The following is an 11,631-nucleotide window of genomic DNA, read 5'->3' as shown; positions in this document are numbered from 1 at the left end:
ACATTTCTTTGTATTTCCATTTCTATTTGAAGCTTTTTTTTTTACAATAAAATCAATATAATGAAAATCCATTACGTTAGTATATTGTTAATGTTATTAATATATTAGTATATTGAAATGATTTGTGACTAGCATGATCTCTAATTCGTGGAGCACCACTCAATTTCCAAAAATCACAAAGCAAGATTTCCTTTGTAAATCTAGATCATTTGGGGCCTGAATCTTTGTATTTAACAAAAATCTGAACCTGCATAACGTAACCACTTCCCTCTAATATATTCAAAATAACTTTTTTTTCTGGAAGACATTTTGGTAATCTGTGTGGGTGTTAGCATGGCTCATAATATAATGTAAAAATTAAAAAGTGTGGGCAAGTTTGTAAAGTAAAAGAAAATGGCAAAATTAACAGAGTTATAATAGGAAATACCATGGGAATAACAGAAAGAACCGTAGAGCAGAAAACTCGAAAGCAGACGTCAATAAACTCAAAGGAAACGGTATAAATAGCATTAAAAGCTTTGTGGGTTCTCAACAGATTTAACACAATTCAATTCATTCAGTTAAGCCGGTGATTTGACCCAGGTTCCGGAACCCTCCAGGCACGACGAATAACAACTTCCATATTTAGACAAGTTGCTGGGTAAGTTTCAATGTAACTCTAACTGAAACTTACAAATAAATAAAACCTGAGCATTTCACCGGGCAAACTGGCAATATTTAGAAATAGCTACCTATTAGTTCTGTTCTAATACTAATTATCAATTATCTCCCGCCTCCCTTTCGTTTTCCCTTTAATCTCTCATCTCTTTCCTGCCCCATCCCTATCTTCCTCGCACAGATTACATTGCTAGGCGATTTAAAAGGGAGGAACGAGGAAAATGAATTTGGGATTCTGGGATATGTAGTTTCGTCCCTTCCCCTCTCCCACCCCTCCTTTCTATGCGTTTCTTATGTATCTCGCCGTCCCACGCGGAATAATAATTAAAAAAAAAAAAGGCCCGGCATACATTTCCCAGAATGACGCAAAAGAGCGGGAGGGGTTTGTGTTAGGGTTAGGGTGATAGAGGAGCCGGCCACAAACAGCGCGGCGCTTTGAGTTTGAGTTAGCTGTGGGGGAGGGGGGGGGATTGTGGAGAGGCGGGGTTTCTCCCTTTGGCGTCCCGTGATCCGCAGGTGGGCGAGCGCGCGAGCGAGCGGCGTGCCAGTAGTGGGAGGCGGTGGACAAGGGCGGCAGCGGCAGACGCTTCCTCCGGCGGCCGCGTGGGGCGCTGGGGAGTCGCTGTCGCCGGCTTCTGCGTGCGTGCCGGGCCGAGTGACACGGCCTCTGCTGTTGCGGGGAAGGGAAGGAGAGAGAGAGAGAGAGAAAGAGCAAGCGAGCGCGCGGAAGGCGACCGGTCGATGAAAGAAACCGATCGGAGGCTGCCCCTGCCGTGTGGAGGTGGGCGGTGGGAGACGCGCGCAAGCAGCCCCCCTTGCCTTCCCCGGCCAAGACTGAGCCCGTGAGGCGGACCGTCACGGATAGAGTCGCCACCGCCGCCGCCTTCCAAGCGGCTGACAATGAAAGTGAAAGGCAGGAGCCGCGGAAGGGGAGGTGGAGGCGGCGGCTGCCCCGGGGGTTCCGCCTGCCGCCGCCCCCACCGTGCTGAGTGATCCCGACCCCTTCCCGGTGCGCTTCTCTCCAAGGAGCGTCCCCGTAGAAGAAAGCTGCCGCCTTTTGCTTCTGCCTCCTCGGAACACTGGCCGTGTTTTCCTTGCAGGGACCCACGAAGAGGGTGCTTGTGAACGCTGCCTCGCCTCCTTTCTCTCGCCTGCAGCCGCTTTTCCAGTGGGGCCGCGTGGATCCTAGACGGCGACGGGGGAGGCGGCTGCTGCTGGCGATCCCCCGACGGCCGCCGTGATTCAGGGGGCTTCTCCGCACAACTCCGCTCCCCTTGGCGTTGAGACGGGGGTGTGAAGGTGGCTGCTTCTGTTCGGCTGCAGGGAATAAACCCAGATTAAAGTAGAAGCAGAAAGCCAACTCTCCTTGCCGTTTTCCTCGACGGTTCCTGTTGCTGCTGTAGCTGCTGTTTTCTCCTGGAAGACGGGACTAGGATTGCGGTGGTGTAGCGCAGTTTGGGGTCTCCGGTGGCTTGAAGGAGAAAAGGGGAGAGAGATCAGCCAGTACTTCTAAAACTAGAAGTTATTTTTGCCTGGCAAGGCTGAATCAGTAATAAAGTGGCCTGAGGACAGCTGTATTTTGCTTTGGTTTTTGCATTCCCCTCCCCCCCCTCCTTTGAATTTGACATATTTTTATAGTGGTGTATATATATAAAAAATGAAGACTGGCTTGAAACTTGCCATGTCTTCCACCTTTTTCCAGGGATGGCACTGACCGCATTTTTGTTTTGCGTTTGAAAAGGCCTTTTATAATGACAAAAAATAGGAACTAATCTCTTGCCATTGGAAGGAAGAAGAAAAAGACCATAGTGGGAGAAAATTGGATATTATAGTGTGTTTTTCAGTTGCTGCACTTAGAGTTGGTTTTTGTTCAGAACAATTCATACAAATTCTACTTTTAAGAATTTTTTTAGAAATCTTTGTGAGGAGGATTTTGATTAGAGACTGCTTGCCTCAAAACCTGATCCAAGTACATTAAAAGTGGAATGTGAAGTAAAACTGAGCAGTTTCTTAAAACAGAAGGCAGAATGCTTTAAAATCATAAAGTTCTATGTTTAATTGACAACTGTTTTATATCTAAGCCTTTTTCATTCCTATTTTATTCTATGATTATGCACTTTCAACTTTGGTTTTTATTTAATTGTGAAGAAGGGAAAAATTACTGTGCTTATATTTCATAAATGACAGCTTTGAAATCTTTAACAGAGAATTGGGATTTTTAAAATGCCATGATAAACTTGTTTTAATAAAACACCCAATAGTGTCTTCTTCAGAAGTTTTAGGCAAGAGTTGCTGGAGGGGTTCCTCCTTATTCTCCATTAATGAGTCCTGGTGGTGGTGTTGGAGGACCCATGAAAGACTGTGAATACAGTCAGATCAGCACTCATAGCTCCTCTTCTCCCATGGAGTCTCCCCATATGAAGAAAAGCATTTCCAAGAGAAAATGGGAGGTTTTTCCTGGAAGAAACAAATTTTTTTGCAATGGAAGGATCATGATGGCTCGGCAGACTGGAGTCTTCTACTTGACATTTGTTCTTATTTTGGTGACCAGTGGACTCTTTTTTGCATTTGAGTAAGTGCCATTAAAATTTTTTAAAAAAACCTTTTTAAACCTTTCTTACTAATAGAACTATGCAAGAATTCAGGTATCTCATTGATGCTAGGTTGTATGAGTAATTTATACTGCATTCATGATTTATATGTTTAATTTAACTCTTGAAAACTTTGAAGTTGAATAATTGTCAGTTTGGTATGGTCTAGACAGCTGAGATTTCAACTCCAGTTTAAAAGTTATGCTGGTCTTTTACAGTGAAAATAAGTTTTTAGATGATACAGAATTTTAAAGTACTAATGTTCATTGAAAAATGTACTAATTTGTCATTGCATAAAGTTCCATTAAGGCAACTAGCTATTTATGCTTGAGAATACTTCCACAGTCAGAATAGAAGCTGCATATTTCTCCCGTTCTAATCAAAATTTTCTATATTAAATTGTATATATCAGATTAATAGTTTATCAATAGGCATAATCCATGAAGTTATATAGTAGGTTTGGATATCATTTGTATGAGCTACGTAATACGCAATCATTTTGGGTTTTGCATCAAACTTGCTAACTCACTGAAGACATAAAACTGTCTAGGCTAAAGATATTTCATAATGTCCCTTTGACTGTTATTCTATTTTTTCCCTTCTGTGCTGTTATTAGTACAGGTTCCCTTTTTAAAAGGGGAAATAGTATTTTCTCTAAATGCACTTGCACATGTCAATATGTTATATCCTTGATAAAGGTATATTCATAATAATAGAACAGAGAAAAGTTAATATGTTGTAAATTTACTTTGCAGACATTTGAGTAGGTATTATATATGATGCAATAAAAATAGATAAAATTTTCCAATACAGGTAGTCCTCAACTTACAACCATTTGTTTAGTAACTTTCTGAAGTTACAACAGCACTGAAAAAAGTGACTTATGACCGTTTTTCACACTTAAGACCATTGAAGCACCCCATGGTTGGATGTTTGGCAATTGGCTTATATTAATGATAATTGCAGTGTACCAGAGTCATGTGATCCTCTCTTGCGCCCTTTGGTCAATGGGAAACCCAGATTTGCTTAACAATTATGTTACTAACTTAACAGCAGTAGTTTATCTAACAACTGTGGCAAAATGGCCATAAAATGAGCAAAACTAACTTAACAACTGTCTCGCTTAGCAACAGAAATTTGGGGCTCAATTGTGATCATAAGTCAAGGACTACCTGTATATGTAGGCTATCCAGTATATATAATAAATACATTTTCTAACAGCAAGCAAGAATTCTATAAATTCTAGAATACAGAAATTACATTTATTGTGAATCTTGATAATTAAATGAAATAATGTTTGCATAATCCATTTAACTGATAATTTATTATGAGCTATAGTTATTTTCTGTTCATGGAAAATGTATCAGTATCAGCTTATTGATTTAATTATGATAAAGTGCCAAATTTTAATTCCTCATACGCATTATGATTTTTCCTTACCTCATTTAAAAACATACATTATTTATACTTGGCATAAAAGAGTAGCAGCTGAAGTTATGACTATAATCCTGACAAGCGTCCTAACTGGTACAAACTGGCACTATTATTGGATTGTTCTGAAAAAAAAAATCCCTTGCCTGCAGATGAGGTTTTCTACAGGAGCAAGTTTTTTATAGAATGAAAACAAATGAGTGGGCCTTTTACATAATCCTGTAGTGTTAGATAAAAATAGAATGTCTTCAATTTTATATTCATTTATAAAGTGATGTAATTAAAAAGAAGACAAAGCTATTGAAAGAACTTTTTTATAAATCAGCTTGCCTTTTGTTTCTAACTAAGTTACTGCATGAATGAAGGCAAATTTTCTGTCTGGTACTTTATGCAGGAACTGAAAGAGTTCTTAGAGATCATGATCTCCATCTGAATAGTGGTTGGTGAAAATTATCCCAGATTATATTATGATCAGTATATGTTGATGGTCATTCTTTTTGTCGGTACTTATATACAGTAGTAATGATTACATATTTGTTCACCCAGGTATTCCACACACACACACCCCGTCACCTGTATGTTAAAGCATGATGGTGTAAGCCAGGGGTGTTAAACTCAATTTCATTGAGGGCCTCATCAGGGTTGTATTTGACCTCGGGGGGGGCAAGGTGGATGTGGCCAGCTCAACGTCACTCATGTTGGGGGCGTCTGTGGTAGCCCGAGCCCTGTGCCAGCGAAAACGGGCTCCCAATCTCTGTTTTTGGCTGGGATGGCCTCCTGCAACCCTCTGCCAGCGAAAACACATGCATCCCTCATGAGCTCCATTTTCACTGGCAGAGTATTGTAGAGGCCCTGGCAGCCGAAAATGGAACTCGGGAGCCCGTTTTCGCTGGCAGAAGCACTGCAGGCCGGTCCTTCGCTGTTTCCAGGGTGGCCCTGCAGTGAGTTCTAATTACCCCGTGGGCCGGATCCAGTCCCCAGGCCTTGAGTTTCACACCTCTGATGTAAGCAAACTAACAACAAATCCTTATCCTCAGAAAATCATATTAATCCAACAAAAAGAAGCAAGACAAGCAGTATTCAGCTGCTGGAATTTGTTTCATTATTTTTGGCTTATTATTTTGAACATAGATTCATCATTTTAACTTATTTACTTCAAAGAGAAAAATTCAATATTTTTCAGAACAGTTGCTTCTTTTTCTGATAACAAGGTGGCGTGCAGGGAAAAATATTTTTTCTTTAAAAGAAGCAATTATTTCTTCAGGAGCACACTATATAATTTTATGAATTACTTTAGAATTCACTTTTAAAGTTATTCAGTGGAAGAGAAAAATAAAATACAGGTAGTCCTCAACTTTTATGACCACAACTCATCCCAAAATTTCTGTTGCTCAATGAAACAATTATTAAGTGAATTTTGCTGAATTTACCATCTTTCTTGCCACAGTTGTTAAGTGAATCACTACAGTTGTTAAATTAGTAACAGAGTTAAGTGAATCTGACTTCCCCATTAACTTTACTTGTAAAAAGGTCACAAAAGGGGATCACATAACCCTGGGACACTGCCACATTATTAATATGAGTCAGTTGTCAAATGTCTAAATTTTGATCGCATGGCCATGGGGATGCTGCAATGGTCATAAGTGTGAAAAAAGTTGTCACTTTTTCAGTGCCGCTGTAACTGAACAGTCACTAAATGGACTGTTATAAGTTGAAGACTACCTGTACTGTATTTTGTCCTACTTAGTAGCTGTAACGAAGTACTAAGAGACTAATAATCCAATAAAAATCATATGTCTGCTTTGTATGTTTTAGTTAAAGGTCCAAGAATCTGTATATAATGAAGGACATTATTTTATCTCTTACCTTTATTTGGGAAACACTTTTTTCTTGAAATGTTATATTGTCTTGTCTTCCCTCATATTAGGCAATAACTACCTGCATATACTATTTTTTTCACTGGAAGCGCTGACATAAACTGTTACAGTTGAAGTGCCCTAATATTAAATAGTCTGTAAAATATTTTCCTCTAATTCATTAAAATCTTAGTATAATGGCTGGATTATAATTATAGTTTCTATGAATATTGTGGAAATTCCATATATATATACATATGTGATATATACGTATGTATGTAAATATACAGTATTTTGAAACTGCACATAAGAAACCTGTTAACAGTTATTAAAATCTACATATTTAAAGTCTCACGTAGGCTATCTAACAAGGTAGAAGTATTCTAGGTAGTGTATATTTTCATTTTTTAAAGTGGGAAGCAAGAACTCAAATACTTTGAAGTGACTTTTTCTTTTACATACTTCAGAGCCATACATATACCCTGGAAGCATTAGTCCAAAGCCAGAATATTTTGGTATCTCATGTATGGTAAGAAAACAGAGACCTGCCAAAATAAATAATTTTATATCTATATCACAATGTTAATTATTAAATATTGATATATTAGTTAAAAGTTACCTTGCCCATATGTAAACATACAGGACTGAAATCACAAAGTATGAGCCATTATTAAAAGGTTGCTATGTAAAGTCCCAATTCCTTCTAGTTTAAAAGTTATTAAAGAGTGCTATGTACAACACAACTTGCAATTATAAAAGAGCACTTTATTAATATATAGTAGTATATTTAATCACACCTTAAGAATTGAAAGCTACTATTCACATTTTCAAACTTTGTTTTTGGACACTTTGAAATATTAATCCGTGTTATGTGATGAATCAACTTTTAATTTTAAAAATACTGAACATTTTGTCAATATATGACTTAAATAATTCCATATGTGTTTATGGACGGATAGTGTGCTTCAAATTCACTGCTGCTGAGGAAAGAGAAAATATTACTATCTAGCTATATCTACAAACACATACACACACACACACACACACACACACACACACACACACCTACCGACCTACATATACAGTATATAAGAGCTATTTTGGTGTAGTGGTTAAGGCATCAGGCTAGAAACTTGGGAGATGCTGTGTTCTAGTCCTACTCTCATACCTTGGGCATGAAGCTAGCTGGGTGACCTTGGGCAGTCACTTTCTGTTAGCTCTAGGAAAAAGGCAATGGCAAATCACTTCTGAAAAAACCTTGCCAAGAAAGTTGCAGGGACTTGTCCAGGCAGTCTCTGAGAACTGGACATGATTGAATGGAAGAATGAATGAATATGTTTATGGGTAAAGGTGAAGCTTTCCCCTGTCCAGTTGTCAGACTCAAGGGGGCAGTGCTCATCTTTGTTTCTTAGCCGAGGGAGCCTGTGTTGTCCAAAAACATTTCCATGGTCATGCGGCCAGCATGACTACACACCGAGGCACACGGAATTGCTGTTGTCTTAACAAAGTGAGATTAGATGAAACAGAGAATGAGATTGTTATAAAGATGGAAAGGCTCCCCAATCTGCACTAGAGTGATGTATATCCTATAGCCATGATGGCAAACCTATGGCACGCATGCCAGAGGTGGCACACAGAGCCCTCTGTGGGCACGGGCACCATCACCCAGCTTAGCCAGCTGGTTGTAGGGTTTTTGATGCGTGCATGCATTCCAACCAGCTGGTCATCAGGTTTCTGAGGCCCGCGTGTACACCGGCCAGCTGGTTGTTGGTTTTCTGGTGCTGTGACGCGCGCATGTGCACGCATTCCAGTTTGGGCACTCTGTGCCTAAAAAGTTCGCTGCCCTATAGAATATATTTTAGGGTATGCGCACTATGCTGCAGGAATGTGGGAATGGATAAGATGTAATTATATGTTGCTGGATGTAGTAAAATTTAAAGCAATCAGGAAATAAAGAGTGTAATCTAATATACAAAAAACAATTAGAAGCAGATATTAACTTGTTCATATTGAATAAGATACAGCCTATAATTTCATAGGCTAGAGTTTTTAAAAACTGCTTTCCTTTCACTAAATCTCTGCTTCCTGGCTAATGCTGCTACTTGGTAAGAAAACAATTCTGGATATTAACCTGTTTTATTGATTAAAAAAATATTTTTCTATATATACATAGATAAAAACTTCTGTCCATACACCCTAACTGGCTGGTTTACAAACAACAATAAAGACAGTAAAAACATGCAATTTGAAAATAGTTGGTATTAAATACCTATTTTAAACATCAACATTTTTAAAAGCACTCCTTCATATCCAAATAAATCTATTTTCTGTTATACAATTAATATTTGTTCTTTGCCATAATTTAGTTGAATATATAATGGGTTCTTTTTAATTGTTCTAGTTAGTACAAGGACTACAATTCCAGGTCACTGCAAATAGTTTTGTGATAGCCAGGACAACTCTACATTTCTACAATAGTTAGGAAACGGTTCTTAAAATAGAGAAATATTCCTGTTCAAAGTATTGATATAATTTCTGTATGACAGATCTTAAATTCTCATTCTCATATACAAATGCAGAAGGTGTCAACATTGCTATTTGGATTGTCACCTCCTTTTTTACATATTCTATACTTTTTATATGGTTGTTGAGCTCCACTGTAACAAAGTAAATAATTAAACTAGTTATACAACTGCATTGTCAAATTGAACTACCTAGACAGTTTTTGCCTCCCTTCCAGGTAAATCCCTACTTCAGATGACAAATTGCTATACTATGTATAGTTTTCTCTTTTCAGAGGCTTCATGAAGTACATATTTTACACCATTAAGCTATTGCCAGCAAATCTATTTAATCTTGTTAGGGGGCATTTGGTGCCACCAGCATTGGGTATATTATTTTGGAATTAATAATTGTTTTAATTTGTGTACAAAGACCTTTTGAACGTCATAAAAGATGTTTTGAGGTAATTTGAAAGAATCGGATTTAATTGGTAGTGAGACTGCTGTTCACATGGATGGTCTAATGTTCTTTGAAATCTATCAGACCTAAAATAATTGCAAACCGTTACATATTTTGTCTTTTTTTAGTGATTGTCCTTCAAACTCAATATAAACCTAAAATATCAAATGACTGAAAGATTAAGCAAAGCATTTGGTTTATTTTTAATAAAGGCTTTAAATGCATATCAAGCTTAATGCAATGAATTATGGTATATATTTTTTTTGTTATTTTATGTGAGGGGAGAATAGATTTTACATTGAAATAAGTTGTATTGCAGGGTTGGGTTTCAGCAGGTTCTGACCAGTTCTGGAGAACCGGTAGTGGAAATTTTGAGTAGTTCGGAGAACCAGTAAATACCACCTCTGACTGGCCCCGCCCTCATCTATTCTCTGCCTCCCAAGTCTCAGCTGATCAGGAGGAAATGGAGATTTTGCAGTAACCTTCGCCTAGAATGGGGAGGGAATGGAGATTTTACAGTATCCTTCCCCTGCCACGCCCACCAAGCAATGCCACACCCACCAAGTCACACCCACAGAACCGGTAGTAAATTTTGAAATCCACCACTGTTGTATTAGAAACTGCATATTACAATTTTAACACAATCATATCTTGAATTTATTACACGTCTTGAGATAAAATCTAAGTCAGCCTTGACTCCTTGTAGCTTCATAGTTTGTTTGGGGTTTTTTTTGAATCAATATGAAGTGGTTTTCCGTGCCTTCTTCAGAGATGTTTTTCAACTTCATAGTTTCCTGTTAGGTCCCTAATCTGGTCTGACTCTGCTTAACTTTATGACACCAATCATGGTTGACAAGATGCTGCTAACTGGCCTGTTATATGTTGGCATGTTTCATTTCTGATAAATTTTACAGAATCACTGTAAAACTACAGCCTCACACTCTCAATCCCCTAAATCAGTCCATACATATACTCCAATCGTGGCATTAAAAATAGCTGTGAAATCTCACAAGACCTCAAAACATTTTGGTGGTGTTATCTGAAATCTTTTGAATGTGAATGCCAACATATTGTGAGACTTGCTAATCTCTTGACATTTCATCCACTGGTCCTTCTGTAGCCACCTCAGATGGCTTCTTCCCTCCAGGTTTTTATAGTCTCTGGATACTTGATTGTTTCAAGCTGGAGGAGCTGGACTGTTTTGACTAACACTCTGGATGACAAACTTAGCTTGTGTCTTAATTCATAGATTTGGAGAGCTGTGTTCTAATCAGGGTTGACTGACTGAAGGGAGTAATAAGTCCTGCAAATAAAATTTAAGCCAACAGGGAGGAAGTGAAATGGATAGGCAGATAGACAGACTGATTGATTTGGAGGTCACATGTACCATGCTGGTTACTAATCTCTGGTTTATATTGGGATCCTTAAAAGCCTTTTTTTCTGCCAATATCATGATCAACTTAAAGAAAAAGGCTCCTCTAAAATTTGTTTTGAAAGATTTGGTTTGTCACAGAATGTCATGATTGTAACATAATTGTCAGCCCTGGAGGCCATCTTTTCTTTTGGATCGTCAGGACTGCCACACTTAGTGCTGTGGGAAAGTGGGAGGTGGGTTGCATGGAGTTGGTAGAGTTAGTTAGCCATAACAACATTCTTTTCTCTGAGAGTAAAGGACATTCAGCCTGCACCTGGAATGGCGTGACTGGGAGGCATCTCCAATTGGGACGGTGGATTGATTGGACCATGTGATGGACATGTGGGTGCAGGAGAAGGGAGTTTGACTTTCTTTTGGGTGGGGAAAACCGCTTTCAGATTCGGTTTTTTCCAGACATGACAATATGACATTTCTAATAAAATGGATCTTTCAGGAATTGCTTGTCTTGGAGTCTTACTTGATTGGAGTGTTACTTGGAACCCTGACAACAATATAGTGAGAACAAAAATGGGAGAAAATGTTTAAATATTTACTTAATCATGAGATTGAGTTAGTTGAGATAATGTGACATGATTTCATGCTTGTTGCATTTCATTAGTGACAATAAAGAGACACTGTACTGAAGGATAGATGTAGAGGAAGCAGTGAACAGATATTGAATTTTCATATAGAAAACAGATGAGCTACATGCTAATATTAC

The 11,631-nt window shown here is 38.5% G+C and overlaps 1 protein-coding gene across 2 annotated transcripts in view; it reads left to right on the top strand.

Annotated features, from left to right (window-relative positions):
- Positions 1-1,341: 1,341 nt before the first annotated feature.
- ZDHHC14 (zinc finger DHHC-type palmitoyltransferase 14) overlaps positions 1,342-11,631 on the top strand; it is a 61,161-nt gene continuing 50,871 nt past the window's right edge. For both annotated transcript variants that reach the window (XM_070951672.1, XM_070951681.1), the window contains exon 1: positions 1,342-3,229. In XM_070951672.1, coding sequence (XP_070807773.1) covers positions 2,979-3,229 — 251 coding nt within the window. In that variant the 5' untranslated portion in view covers positions 1,342-2,978. The remainder of the gene's footprint in view (positions 3,230-11,631) is intronic.

Source organism: Pituophis catenifer, unplaced genomic scaffold (genome assembly GCF_029215685.1).
Source record: "Pituophis catenifer annectens isolate HBS135680 unplaced genomic scaffold, rPitCat1.0.hap2 SCAF_1, whole genome shotgun sequence".
Taxonomy (NCBI): domain Eukaryota; kingdom Metazoa; phylum Chordata; class Lepidosauria; order Squamata; family Colubridae; genus Pituophis; species Pituophis catenifer.
The sequence above is the reverse complement of the archived record's forward strand: the minus strand, read 5'-3'. Positions and strand labels throughout refer to the sequence as shown.